This window comes from Topomyia yanbarensis, chromosome 3, assembly GCF_030247195.1.
Source record: "Topomyia yanbarensis strain Yona2022 chromosome 3, ASM3024719v1, whole genome shotgun sequence".
NCBI classification, from domain to species: Eukaryota; Metazoa; Arthropoda; class Insecta; order Diptera; family Culicidae; genus Topomyia; species Topomyia yanbarensis.
Window position 1 is genome coordinate 47,492,181 of NC_080672.1, and position 16,007 is coordinate 47,508,187.

General features: G+C 38.2%; 1 protein-coding gene across 1 annotated transcript; it reads left to right on the plus strand.

The window, feature by feature from the left end:
- Window positions 1–3,788: 3,788 nt before the first annotated feature.
- Window positions 3,789–4,997, plus strand: LOC131691190 (uncharacterized). The gene is made up of 2 exons (XM_058977412.1): window positions 3,789–4,466; window positions 4,529–4,997. The coding sequence occupies exons 1-2, from the start codon at window positions 4,275–4,277 to the stop codon at window positions 4,694–4,696; spliced, it is 360 nt and encodes a 119-aa protein (XP_058833395.1). The 5' UTR covers window positions 3,789–4,274; the 3' UTR covers window positions 4,697–4,997.
- Window positions 4,998–16,007: the final 11,010 nt, after the last annotated feature.

Here is a 16,007-nt window from a genome sequence, read left to right on the forward strand (position 1 = left end):
GCCACTGACATATGACAAGCATATGGGGGATAGATCACTAGTAAAAAATTGTTCCCAAGCCTGAGTGGTAACCCACCAGCAAATGAGTGCTTGGGACCGTGAATAAAAGGTGGAGTTAGCTATTCCCTTATAGTGTTATGTCTGTTAGTCTGTGATACTGGGGCGAATAATGCCGAAGAGCACTGCCCTATTAATATGTTGCACACATCATCGAAAACTTTAAAACTGCCCTTTTGAACAGTAAGGGGAATGGGCGCGGTGTGCTAGTTTGGTCGAGACACATTTCGATTGAGTCAGTGAATGCATAGCGCGCAAAAGTGCGTGAGCCGATAGCAATCCCAGTTAGGGATCAATCGGAGATGTTGAAATGGAACCATGCTTCGGCTCACTAAACTTTAATATATTTAAAAATATTTTATATTCAAACAAGTGGTTTTATTACAAAAAATGACTAAGCATGTTCCTGTTTCATATCCGTTGAACCATACTGAGTGGCCAAAATATATTTATTTTTTCATAATACTCATCTTTTTCCTCACTGTTTCATTTTAGTTATCGTTGTTTTTTCTCTGGAGAAGCGGACAAGTAATCGGAGGGAAAGAAATCTGCAAAAGATTACACAAAACTTACATTTTAGGTTTATTAAGGCATGATAATGTGCAAAAACTCAACAATGCCTGGGATTATCTAGAGTGAACAAAAAGATGATGGTATTCGGATGATGGTATTCAATATAAAGAAGAGAATGCTGACATTTTAAGCAAAGTTCGATTCCACAAAGCTGAGAAATAAGCCCTCAAAATATGTGCTGTTAGTGTCGTACAATTCAGAAGTGCTGACAGGAAGGTTATGTATGGAAGATCTGTTAAGTGAATTTTATCATGTATGATCATTTCTCTTATAGCAACCATTCACTCCCATCTCGCTGGTAGCTGCTGTATTTTAAGACAAGGAATTGTAAGTCGTGGTGGTGCTGCAATTTACCAATGACAGTACCACTGTTAGCTGCACTTAGGATGAATCCCGATTTAAAATGTGTCACGTGGAAAAAATGGACAATCTACCGCCTTTATATCCGCTAAGACAGTTGGGTGGGAAACAATAAAACAATGGTGCTGTTAGAACCGAAATGTAAAACAGGAAGACGACCACTGAAACCCTTCGAAGCCTCAAGTACGCGGCTAAATCTTCGAAAAGTCCACAATATTAGCGTGAAAATTTATTATGCGGAATTAATGTTAGCAGCGGTAACAAGTGCTACAAATTCGGGCCATAGAGACGCAGGGAAGATTATCAAAAAACTTTTGGACTTTCCAGTAAAAGCTAATGGTGAACAGATCTCCATTAACATAGATGAATATTCACCAACTGGGTGCCAATTCATTTGTAAAAACGGATTTTTTAAAAGCCAGTACAAAGACATTCGTATGTCGAGTCTTTTAAAGGGGTTTGGAGGAAAAAAAACTTGCGTATCTTGTAGGTGCTTTGTATTTGACTTATGGTTATTAGAACAGTTAATATTATTTGAAATGTGAATTACAGGTATAACGATAACATTGTCGATAGCTGAAGTTCCGCTTCAAACTTTACCAGATCACACAAACGTTCGTTTGATTGAGAGCCAACAGAGAGCTATCGCCGGTTGGTTATGTGATGAATACGAGGTAAGCTATAAGTGGATCTTCGATGGCAGCAACAACCATGCCGGTATAAGCAAAACTTCATTGATCAAGATGAGGATGGTGAATTAGTTGACTACAATTCCTCACACATATTTTCAAACGCTCTGGTTCCTCTTCAATTAAAAAGATTAAAAACTTGAACCTAGCTGAATTTAATCGAAATGGTAGGAAAATAACCATAAATTCCATATTAGTACTAAGCATGATGGATACTAAGGTTATAAGTGACCTAACTGCTTTTTGTGTGGCAAGAGTGGGATGAAGTTAAGACGCTGAAAATAGTTAAGATCCTGAGCAGTTAAACCGTGGATTGTCACCTCTCCATGCCTACATTAAAACGAATGAACTGATTTTAAAGGATTGGAGATGGAGAGGCCAACTTAACGCGTGGAAAATCCAATCAAATTGTTTGCCAGTCAGGAAAAACTATACAAAGAGTTATAAAATCAAAACAGCAAGTTTGTAAAATCACTGGACTGAATGAAGAATTGCTTGAACGTATGCAATATGGATACGTATAACTTTAGAACCAAACAAGTTAGAAATTCTAGAAAATTGCAATAATTTTTATAACTACAATTTTACCAGAACCGCTCTAAAATCGTTTCAGTCAAAAGAAGCAGTTTGTTACGCACAATAAATGTTTCTAGGACATCAAATCTCTAGATTCAAAGATAAAAGCGTGAACAATTTCGCTCCCTGGACCACTGTGTAATGTGTTCGTTAAATTTTTTTTCTGCTACCTGTACATGGAAATGAACTCCGTTACATCAACATATTTTGTTTCAGCTGCAATAGCAAAGAACGCCACAGGATTGCTTCATTCTATTTCCACGAAATTAGCAGGAATTTCGTTAATTGTATCTTATATTTAGCCAGGCAATCAGATGATTTAGATTATATGCAAATCGAATAAACCAACCAACTGAAGCTCACTAAAAATACAAAAACAATCGAGGAGTCACTCCAGGCTAAAACAGTACCAGTGTTCTATGCTTAATTTCTCTTTAGTGGAGAACCATTTTGGTAAAACCTATTTTTTCTAGATTAAGGAGAAAATTGTTTTCAAACTATTTTTGCGGATGACGAGCACAAAACCTATAACTATATTAGTTATAGAACTTGCGTTTCGAATTCGTTTCATTAGAATCTGACATTAAGTTAGTGACAGGACTAAGCTAGCGCTGGATTGGCGCTAGCTCTAAAAACGGAGACACAATTTGTGTTCCTGAGCAAACCCCTAGTCAAGCGTGATGTCCCGCAAGAAAATTTCTATTACACGGGCTATATTCTTCTTTCCTTTGTGCATTCCATAATTCCGTCAGCGTCATTTCATCAAAAAAGTATTGATATTTGTTATCGCGCAAATTAAATTAACATTCAAATCCGTCATTTGAATGGTTCGCATTGACTTATGTTGCTTCAAAACCTAGAATGCTAATCAACATAAACATAGTTCGACCGTGCCGACAAGTGGTTGACCTTTGCTTATTTCAATCTTTCAGTTCAGTGTAGGCAATCGACTATCCCATGTGACGCCACGTGATTGCATACGCCAGTTAACTATGCGTGTCGTTCGATACTCTCGAATGTAGGCCGATCGCGCCTCAATTCCGCTCTAAAGTTCAAATGTAAGAAGGAAACACATTCAGCGTCTTGTTAGGCGGACATAATTTTCCTCTTCTTGTAAATTGCATTTTCCAACAACACTGCATTACTAATTGGTTTAATTTTACGGTATGCAAATCTAGCCGAAACCCCGTGTGCCCGGCTTCGCTGATATTTGCACGTCTGTTAATAAATTGCACGCCCTACGGATGGCGTTAAGATTATTAACATCATCGTTTTGCTTGCCAGTGACGAAATCAGGTTGTACGACCGGTGCCATGCTTGCGCACTCACTTGAGTGCCTGTCTGTAAGTCGCATTGCGAAGCTTCCATGTATTGTGTCATGTTTCCCCGCACAGGCGAAAGTAAATCATAGCAAATGTACTTCATTTCGAAGCGGAACTTGATTCTCATCGAATATACGATTGTTTCTTTTTGGGACCTGAGCCTAGTTTCTAGTACCATTCGACCAGGACCCCATCCCTATAAACTAGTCGTAGAAATATACTCAAAACCGGCGAGGGAGAGCTAAATAGACCTCTTGAGCGGGGCCCAACTTGGTTAGCTCTCGATAATATTTGTACTTCGAGAGAACTACAATGTTTAGAGTCGTTTAGCACAGATATCCCCACGTTTTGGGGTGAAGCAGCAATGCAAAAAATTCCGTCATACAAAAACGTAAACAAAAACGGGTTTGTAATAGTTTTATTACGGTTTGTGTGATGTGTGTATGTCGTCTACAACTCGTTCTCTGGACATCGAAGCCAGTGGTTCGGTGCCAACCCAGCCGAAGGCGACCAGTACTACATAGTGGACTAAATTTCATTCACAGTGAGCTAGTGACGGTATAGTGAGGCAGAAATGCGTTACTCGTTGGTGATATCTTCAGCTGCTTAATTGCTTCCGATAAGGTGCACCCGTCCAGAAAGTGATTAGTAACTCTTCCAACAATTGGCTTGATTAGTGATTCAACTTGTCCCAACGATGGATCTTAACTTCAAATGTCCGCTGTGTGAAAGCTACTTCGAGTCGCAAGATGACCTCACAGAACACGTGAAGGCCGTTCATACTTCCTACTACTACGATACGTACTTGATTCCGCCGATTCTGCTCCTTCCCAGTGAATCTCCGATGATTGTGACTGAATCGCCGGGATCGGTGATTACAACCGAACCAGTATGAAATCATAGTGCTTCACACCGAGGGCTGTGTTTAATCTAGACTGCTTTACATTGTAGGTGCCATCTCCTGATGTCCTGATAGAACCAGTGGTTCCCGCTGACGACGGGTGTTGCGAGTGTGACTGCTGCGATTGTTCTGGCGGTGGTGGTGGTGGTGATGCTGGAGGAGACTCGTGCGGAGACTGTGGAGACTGCGATTGTGATTGTGATTGTGTGATTATGTGAACGATGAGATATATCTCGACCAACCAGTGCCAACATGGGATTAATATGCTCCCAATTTTTCTTAAGCTATGCATTTTATTCAGAGCCGTGTTTAGCTGTTCTTTTGAATGCGATTGGTTTTACAAAATAGTTTCATGACAAGTATTTAAGCTCACATCGGATGTGTTCGTGTACAATAAAGTTTATGTTTTAATATTTATTTACTTGAAATATACTAACATTATTGTAAATTAAGAGAATGCTGTGTTTTGGGAGTGATGTTCTAATATTTTAGGGCCTTGCGAGGATACACAATCACGAACGAACCAAATTGTATTGCAATTGTACAACTCGTGTTTATTTTTGTTTATTAGAGTGACTATATTACATGGATTGTTTTAGTTATCAATTCCACATGTATAATTGAGTGCTCACACGTTTTCAAGTGTTGTTATCTTTAATTGGCTCACGAGCATTTGTTGCTCTCGACTTCTATTATGTGAGGAATGTAAATATTCTTTTTGTCGCAGAAAATTTTTAAAAGTTGCATGCAACAATTAATTTTAAAACGAAAATTTACAACATAAGCATCATTCTCTATCGATTTAGTGTGCAGTTATATGTTCCATTGCAATTAACCTATAACATGAGTAGTACACATTTTTTACGTTTCTTTCGATTTGCTAACGAATAACGAATGTGCCAATAGAATGTGTTTGGAAGGGAACTCCGCAGCAGGTTGCTGGTTGATATCAGCGATCCTAGACTCCCATTAGAATTGGGGTGTTCGCAGAAGAAAAGAAAATATGTAGGACGTTGATCCCAGAATGGGCTGCGAAGGGATTCTAATTTGACATTTGAACTCCGCCGCAGGCTGCTGGTTGACGCCAGAGATCCCTAAATTTCCATTCCAATTGGTATGTTGATTATAATTAAGCAATGAATCAAACCCAAAACGTTTGTTCTAATATCGATACGTGTATCTGAGAAAAGAATTACAAAAGAAAAGCAAATATGTAGGACGTTTAATTTAGAACATATATATTTATCTCCCCATGTCGTCTGTTAACCGCGGTAATACCAGATCGAAAGAGATGTATCTGACGCATTAGTTTAAATGGAACAGACGAGGCCAAATAATTGTGTATATTTTCACATCCATGCATTTATATGTATTAATATTCGCTACACCACCGACTAAAAGTCTCAATGCCAATATTAAACATTACGGATTAGATGCTGCTTTGAAGTACAGCGGAAGGAATTAGTTAAAACATGGACGCGGTACTGTGCTTGGAATAGGTATGTTTTAATGCATCAGAGATAAATATTTGCTTCTAGGATGGGAGGGAGTATTTCAATTGATGGGTGTTTTTGGCGGGTTCTCATGATGGTGCCAAAATTTGCTATAGATTAACAACAGCAGCATATGCTCAACAGAACAGTGACGCATTTTAGTCGCTTGTAGATAGATAGTTTAAGTGGCATATTGGTGTATCGGAATCAAGGTCAGTTTTGAAACAGATGTGTCGGATCACAAGGGATTATAGTTACTAGAGGACGCATGCCGCTGGTAGCATCGGTCGAACTTTGTCTCGTTGAATATAGCTGATCTTTATTGACTTTCTTAATGCTGGTAAGACCGATCATCGATGAACTCAACAGATTATTCTAATCGGAAAGGTTTGAAATAGAATTACAGGACAGTACACTCACGAAATAAATATTCATCTTCTAATGTGGAGCCAGAAAATCTACAAATTTGTAAGATATAATTTTTTCTCCATCAATTAAAATAGTCTCTTTGAAGTATATTTTCTAGTGCGGTTCTGAATGCGAGTCCAAAAACTTTGAGCATATTAAAAGCAGATGTCGAGATATTTATATTAGGTTATCCATTCAAATTAGAGTCAGAATCAGGTGTTTGATACTCTGGAAGGTTTAGTCAAATACAAAATTATATTTTTGTTAGTGCCAATAATATAGCACTCGAATCAGCAGTCGCTGATGCTGAAGGAAGATTTCGCTAGATTATCTGAAAGTGTTTGCACAAAATACAACGGCGCGACTGCCGGATGGTTTGTAGTTGCTCCTTAGCAGGCAAACCCTGAATTTTAAGAATACAACTTGCGAACTTATCTTCTGTCTGTGGATTTTAACGCAGTGCACGAAATGAACTGTGGTGCTAGATAATGCTTGTACATGGATTTCCGACACATTGGAGTCGATCGCAGAGCAGTGGAAGAGGCTTTTTGTCTCTGAACAGAGAGGTTGATAAAATCGGACTGGTTATAAACTTTGGCAAAATAAAGAATATGGTAGTAGATCGAGAACCAGGTCGTCCGCACGGTGATGATCTCGAAGTAGAAATGGATGTAGTACGTACGAGGTTGTCGAAGAGTTCATATATCTTGGAGAACAACTAAAGCTGTGGACCTGGATGAAGTTGTTGACCTTGGTGCTGACCCCGTACTCGAGGAACAGGCGCGTGCGATTTTTTCATTAAAATTGGAGCAAAACCTTAGGCGAAAATCGTCATGCAACCGAAACGATGATTGGATTTTTTCGATCAAACGAGGAATTCGTGAGTTTTAGAATTTTCAAGAACGGTGTGTCCGTACTTCGTTCTTAAGCAGAAAACTGAGCAAGACGTGCCGCCGAGGAACTATACAATTGATTCTCATGTATCAATTAATTACAATTCACTACTGTCATGCAAAAATACTGATCTTGTGGTAGACAGCCAAGCTCATTTTTTTAAAGAATCTGCCAGATTCAGTAAAGAGTCGATAATTAAATTTATACAACTGCTAATTAAATTTATACAACTGCTATCCTACTATTCCTAGGCAAACGGCTTATTATCAAAACTAAATTAGTTTTTTTTTGCAAAGAAAAGGGTATGAACGGTTCTTTTGCGTTGCTTTTAACTCAAGTTAAACTAGCATACGATCGAAAAAGCAAATGGCTTCTGCAACAATTAATGTCACGGATAAAATTCACCGTTAATTTTAAGCATTTATTCGCACAATTTAATGGCAGAAAAACACATAACCCTTTCTCATAGCGATACGGCAACTTCTTGGAGCGGCTACATGGGTTTCCCACCAGGCTCTTGTGCCCCCTTCTTTACCATTTCTACTCGAATGACATTCATCAATATCTTGCCAACTCATGAACGCCGATACAAATGGGAAATTATGCTGAGGTTTCTGTCACAGAGCTACGGATTTCCAAAAACGTTCGCAAGGCATCTTTGAATATAATGTCTCTCTGGTTGTAAATTTGGCTATCGGATTCTCCACGAAGGAAATCGAGCTGATTTTTGATGAAGCGCGTCCAGCTTAATCTTGTCTAGCCTAGTCTACACATACACAGCCAATACATGTAGGGATTCTGGAAAATTGCAGACGTTTGTCCACAATTTTTCTTGTTATTATTAATGTTTGTGGCACATATTGAATATGACACAAGCATTAAAGCGGCCAGGCCAACTGTGCAGCGTACAAAATAAAGATGATTCAAAATTATATGGCAATCAAATTATTCATTCAATGAATAATTTAATCAACGGATTATTTTGAACCTTGAATAAAGAAAAAACGTGGACAACCGTACACAACCGTTTCAATTTGATGGGGGTTTGATAAATCGTTGGGAGTGACTTTGCTAAGAGGGTTAATGTCACTCCTTTGGTCCTAGGTTTCTGGGATGGGACAGAGGTATTTAGCCCTGCCCTGGCTAATGAGCTAGGGTTATAGCGCCCTTACCTGCTCTCTGAAACAATAGAGAAAATTGGCGAAATCGGTTAATTAGTAATAATATAAACGAAAAACGCATAAAAAATACATACCAACAGACAACTCACCTTCGACAAAAATCCATACAGGACTTCTATGTCCTAATAGGCAGTATAGGATCTTGAAAACACAAATAACTGTACCGTATATTTCACAATAGGCCAAACCCATACTAAAAATCGACTGAGAAGTCATTGCTATTTCTATTCGGCTCAAAACAACAATAGTGATTCCTCAAACAAACACACAAACACGAAAGATAAAAACGATAAGAAACCATAACCAGTAACATTAGGAAAATCCTCCGGAACTTCCCAAAACCGTGGCGAACGACTTGGGACTGTTTACCACATTGAATATCCATTCATCATTATCACTTATAAACTCTACGATATCCGATGTCTCGTCTTCACTATCCGATGTCTCATTCATATCGAGTTGATGAAGCGCGTCCAGTTTAATTTCGGAAAATGAGCCAGAATGCTGGCTGGTTCTAACTCGTATTCCGGGTCCAGTAACAAGAACCTGCCAGAATTCCGGCTCATTTCCAGCTGAACTTTACTTGGCGTCTTCAGAATGTCATGGTGCCAGGTCCCGGTCGAAAGATTGCTTAGGAGTCCGAGGTGGACCATCAAGTGTTCATATTCGTGTCCAGCTGGGATCTGCCGCACATATCGTTGATCTGTTATTTTTTTAAGGATCATAAATATGCTGGATTCAGGATCTGGGATCTTTCCGGAGTCAATTATTTTTCAGAGGTGGAACCTTTATATTTTCGGTTTCTTGTATATACCAGCCATCGAGTTTAACCCTAGAACGTTGCACTGGGGTACAAATGTACCCCACGCTTCTGGAGCCGCGTGAAGACGAGAATTCGGCATTTACCGACCTGGGACCCTAACCATAATTCAAATCTAATAAGAGTAGGAAGTAGGTGTCGAAGTTGGCGTGGGGTACATTTGTACCCCAGTGTACGGGTGCCGTTAGCGTTTCGTCAGGTTTTGTGCTGTCAGTGAAATTGTGACTCGTGACAATACCAGTTTAAATACTCGTTGATTTACTACTTAAGTAACAATTAGTATTATATAATCGTTTTTTATCATTTATTCAATTATTTTAATTTAATTGTGAAGTAGAAACGTTCTCATTTTTGCTAATTTTTATTGTCTTATTGTTTATATTTTATAGTTTTTCGAAACAATGGCTCGCGAGTATAATTTTCGCACAGTAACTACTGTAACAGTGGCGTTGCGTGTTATCAATGTATTACAGGTTAGAAATATTTTTTTCATTTCAATTTTCACCCCATTTCGTGGAATTTTCCAAAACCCGATTTTTCAACTTTCACTCATCCAAATAATTGCACTTTTTTAAAAATCTCGATATTCCGTTTCATATCGTTTCTAGATCATTCTTTCAACTTTAAGCATCATTTGATTTTTTTTCAAATCGATAATGCTGCTATTCTTACAGGGATTCCTAAGCTAAAGGTGTCCAGCTCTCTGGGTCCAGATGGTGTACCTTCGATTTTTGTCAAAAAGTGCATCAGCGGGCTTCTTGAATCCCTTCGATGAGTGCTATCTCTCGCTACCAAAATTTTCCATGAAGAGGGAAACAAATTGAACATCGATAATTATCGAGGAATTTCGTGTTTGTGGTATTCAAACTATTCGAGAGTTGATTGGACCCTATTTTCTTTCATTGGAAACACAGCATCGCAGATGACCAACATGATTTTATGCTTAAACGGTCAACAACGACTAACCTGTTCTAATTCACAACGCATGTAGTCGATGGATTTACAGACGGACTACAAACCGATTCTATTTACTTAGCAATAGCCCAGTTGGATAAACTCAGTATTGACGGTCAATTTATTCGTTGGTTCGTTCTTATCTTGATGGAAGGCAAGTCCAAATCAGCATTAAGGACTATCTATCTTCACCATATCTCGTTACATTCGGCATCCCGCACGGAAGTCACTTCGGTCAAGTACTATTTCTCCTCTATTCCAATAACGTCAATATCGACGATATAAAGCTTTTCGAACAGATACGATATCGAATTTCTTGAAGGTGAACTTGCCAGCTTCAGTACCTGGTGCGATCTGAACAGAATGGTTCTAAACCCAAGCAAATGCCCAACTGTCACATTTGCGCGCGGAAACGTCATCCGATCCAGTGCACCTTGGGTAACGTCAAACAACATACTTCATACATTGTGGACAAGGCATCAGGGTTCATCTCCCGAATAGCACAAAACTTCAGGGGGCTATATTATCTTAAATCGCTTTATTGTGCTTTGATCCGCTCAACCTTAGAATATTATTCTGCTGTTTGGAATCCTTACTACCAGAACGGGATTGCTAGAATCAAGGCTGTTCATCGCCGGCTCACACGCTTTGCTTTACGACATGTCCCATGACAAAACTGATTCCAACTGCCGAGCTACGAAAACCGTTGCTAGTTAATACACCTCGATACACTCAGCATCCGGAGGGACTGCTCTCGAGCCCTATTCGTTTCTGACTTACCCTCTGTCAGAGTGGATTTGCTCTACAATTTTAGAACGTCAGAATCTTTGAACCCATGTTCTAACTTTTACGAGAACCAACTACGGTTGCCACAGCACTGTTACCGGACTCCAGTGAGTTTTCAATAGAGTTGCCAAAGGTTTCTACTTCCACTTGACTAGAAATACGATTAACATGCGTTTTGTCTACTCTTAAGCGTAACTAGGCTAAGAACCACCATTGTGGCCAATGGGTGTTTATCCAGCAAATAAACAAATAAAGAAAGCAGTATTTTGAAAGATTTACGAAAACCGCGACCAAGTTCCTGAAATTATGTATAATTAATCTCGTATTCATGGAACTATTTGTGTTTCCAAAAAACTAGTTCGCGTCGAATATGTACATGGCGGTACATTCGAATGTTTGGTAGGGTTACTGTGGTTGTGTCCTGAGCATGTTTAGTTTTTGTTGTGATCCTTGTTCACATTTTGGAAATACACAGCCGACAGTTAAACGATGTTCATGATTGCAGAACCTTTTTCGCGATTTTTGTGATTTCTCATCAAGTTACCGTAATATTTTGTTCATGAGTTGGCTATCGAATTTTTCTGTCAGAGTAGCGTGGTTGATGTTCTTGATTGCCGAATCTTACTCACGGTTTTCGTATTTTCTATTTCGTAGTATTTTAGTCGTGAGTGGAGTGACTCATAGTCATGATTTCAGGATACTAGTCACGATTTTTATGTGAGTAATGTGATTTATATTCATGATTTTAGCGTCTTTTTCACGATTTTTATAATTTATTTTCACGTTATCATGATATTTTAGTCACGAGTAGAGTGTTTTATGTTCATGAATTCAGGATCTTAGTTACGATTATTCTTGATTTTTTAATCGCGAGTAATGTGATTTATATTCTTGAATTTCAGTATCTTAGTCACTATTTTCGTATTTTTTTTTTAATTCGTTTATTTGGCACGGCTCAAGGCGTTAGCTTCACGGAGCCGTGGGTCTTTTATATATTTACATGATGTAAACAATAAAAATAACAAACAATTAATCATACTATGTTGCGTTTCGGCTTCGCCTCATCAGAAACCGACACTAATTTATTGTATGAATAGAATAGCGCCGGCTTGACGCAAATCCCTTAAAACTAAAACACACTATGTGTTTCAATCGAACGTCTGATCAAACGTGATGTCCCGTTCGAGCAGAAGTTCTGTTTATGCCGATCAGACACAGTGAAGCCGAAACTTGTCTTGGCTTAGCAGGCCTATGCGAAAGCATTATGCTATATTTCACCCTAAGGAAGAAAATTTGGTAAAAACCAAAATTTCTCACTATAAATATAGCATAAACAATTAATGCTAAGATCGATCCAGTACGCGCGACTTGCCATTGCGCGCGGAGATCCGTTTTCGTGTCGGGGAAATCCTTGCATTCACGTCAACTATATCAAGGGGTCATTTGTATCTTTGTCGTCTTCGCACATGTCCGGGTCATCATCGGGGTTATTTAATTTTCGTAATTTTTGTTCACGTTATCTTGATATTTTAGAGTGATTTATGTTCATGATATCATATTTTTGTCCTAATAGTATGATTTATGTTCTTGATTTTAGGATCTTAGTCACGATTTTCGTTATTTATTTGCACGTTATGATGATATTTCATTCTAGAGCTTACTTTCAAATTTGATACGTGGAGTGATGTGACTGATGTTCATGACACATGTGTGACTAATAAGCGGGATCTTGTTTCATGAACTATATCACGAACACGATTTGTAGCTCTATAATGTATTTTTGATGCTCAGCGCAGTTTTTTTCTATTGAGACATCGCACTGAACCTTATCAAATGATGTTCTAATAGTTCTTATACTTACTGCTCATGCCTCTTGCTGCTCGCTAGCAGCTGGACATACATGACATATCATGGAATAGTGCATGGAACAAAAATGATTCTCCGAATAATACTCTAGATTTTGTGAAATAGTTCCCGTGAAAATTTCATGATCATGTTGCATGAAATTGAAAATTATTAGGGATATCTTCTAAATATCGCAAGATAGATCGTGGGTCAAGTACTAGGAATAATGAACCAGTTCACGAATCCATGAATAATATTTCATGATTTTGTGAAATATTTTACGTGTGCGAATGGTCAGTCGTGACCATTGTACATGAACCAGTTCACGAATAGGTTGCAACGTAAATTAGTTGTTAAGAAGTAACTCAAATGTTATTACTGAGCAGGGTTTTGCGTTTGCGTTGGGACAAGTGAGTCGTGTAGGTTTGGACACCATACCCTAACGCATGCGTACAAGCTTGCGTACAAGTTTTACATGTAAAAACTGTGAGTCAGATTAACTGTGTAAAATGGAAGTAAATAAGTTATGTATTCTTATTATAAAATACAAATTAACAAATAAATATTACCCAAAAAATAAATATTGTGTGATTTCGTGAAATGTTAAATCGTGACTAGTATTCTAGAGACCACGAATACATGAATAATATTTCATGATTTCCTGAACTATTTCACGACCGCGAATGGTAAGTCGGGACTATTATACTAGGCATCATGAACCAGTTCATGAATATATGAATAACATTTGATGATTTTGTGAACTATTTCTCGAGCACGGATATTCGATGACGGATCATGACTAATATATTATGAGTCATAAGTTAGTTCACGAGGATTGTATGAATTCATGAATAAAATTCCGAGTTTCGTTAAATCTAGAAAAATCTAGTCTTGATTTTGTAACTAATGTTCCTAAATCTATGAATAACATCATAAGTCAACCTTTGGTTTTATGAATAATGTTCTTAAAGTTGTGTACTAGTTCACGTACAGAAAATCGATGTAGTAATGACATTGCGGATAACATGACTTAAGTTTACAAAACAAAAACAAATATTTTCATTAATACAGGTGTACCTCGATTTAACATACATTTTCGAACAGAATTATTATTTTATTTATCGCTCGAAATATTTGCAATGATATTATTGATTTTTTTTATATTTCGTTTATTTGACACGGCTCATAGCGGTAGCTTAACGGAGCCGTGGATCTTTTATGTGATTACAATATGTAAAAATAAAAATAAAAACAAATATTATTGATTATTCGTTGGATCTCGTGCGCGCAACTTTTTATTGCGACCCCTTCTTTCGCGGCTCGCCTGCTGCGTCATGGGGATCATTTAATTCTCTCCTGTCCTTCACATCAAGGTCATTATCGTTAAAAGTGTCTTGGTGCTCGCGATCAGGTGCTCTTTCCTGCTTCTTACACTTACGGGTGACCAATGTAAATCCGTCGCCATTTTTATCATCTTCTTCACCGATGTTGCTTACAGTGGTTTTTGATGTGCTGAATGCTGCTTTTGCTGTTGTCAATATGGATTGAACAGCTGCCACAAATTTGGCAACCGTTTGTGCTTCAGGGGTTGGTATTGAAGGCTCTTTTTTTGGTTGGTTTGCCGTGGATGCATTGGCAATCGGTAGAGATGCATTCTCTTCTGTATCTTCCGCGCAAGGTTGTCCGTGGTGCACTGTCTGATTACAATATTTGCATGTAGGAGCTTACCCCTCATGGGTGCATAACGTAGTTTGGTTAATAGTAGCTTCGCGGGTTTTCAGTTTTATAGTCAAGTGGGAGGGGATAGGTCTTTCGATCCGCATCCTCACCACAAGAACACCGTTAGGTGTACCTGGGAATAAATTTCTCCACGTATCACGTGTAACGGATTCTACTTCTCCGTATTGCGACATGTATTTTGCAATTAGATCAGGAGGGGTACGTGGTGATAGGTCATGTAGCTTTACATTAACGTAGTCTTTGTCTATATACACGGGAATCTTAATTCCAACTTTATCACTTTCAGCCACGTGCTTCAAGTTGTTCTGCAAAACGAAACGTTCGGCTTGGGATAACGTATTGAATGATACGAGTACTACATTGCGAAGATGATGATACTGAAGATACATAACCTCCTTAAGCTTAAGCTGCATCTTCACCTTCAGCAGGTATTCCACTACACGAAAACTCAATCGTATTGAACAGAATTTAAAGTCAACGACCGCTGTGTTGGGTCGAAGTAGACTTTTTTCGTCAACTTTGCTCATGATGGCAAGAATAAATTAAATCTTTCCTTTGTTCTCGAAACAATGCACACTATATCGAGAGATTGCTTGTCGTTCACTTGGTTCAATTGTACGTCTGACTTGGGCAGAAGTAGAAAGTAGACTGATATTACTGATTGAATCCACCTAACAGTGACATAGAACCCATATATTCATAACTAAATAAATTAATTCTCAGCCAATACATTTTTACATTTCTTACAAAAGAAATGTATAGGATTCGCTCAAACTTTGAAAACTTTTTCCGAGGCCCGGAGGGCCGAGTTTCATATACCAATCGACTCAGCTCGACAAATTGAGACAATGTCTGTATGTGTGTGTGTATGTGTGTATGTGTGTATGTATGTATGTACAAAATGTCATGTAATTATCTCAGCAATGGCTGAACCGATCTTAATGAAACTAGTTTCAAATGAAAGGCCTTACGCTCCCATTTGACACTATTATTTTTGTTTTTCGATATGTTGTTTACTTTCTGAGATATGGGTAATTTTGTCAAAACAGGGCTGGTTTGAGACGAATAACATTCGAACAAGGCAATTATATCACGTGAAATAAACAGAAACAAAAATCTTATGAAAATACCTTTCTAACAAGCTATAGATTGTCAAAATCCGTTCACGAGCGGCGGAGATATTAAACATTTTGTATTTTCATTCTTCGCTTACCAATTTCCACTAACTAAAGCCAAGACCGTTCCATACAGAGTATTGCTTTGCTGGTTTTTAGGGTAAAAACTAAACCGATTTTGAATATCCGGGTATGCAAACACATCTGCGTGATTCAAGGATTTTGATTCCGAAAACATTTTGTGAATTTACTTAATAATCAATTACCTATTTCTCAAAAATTAATAAGCAAGT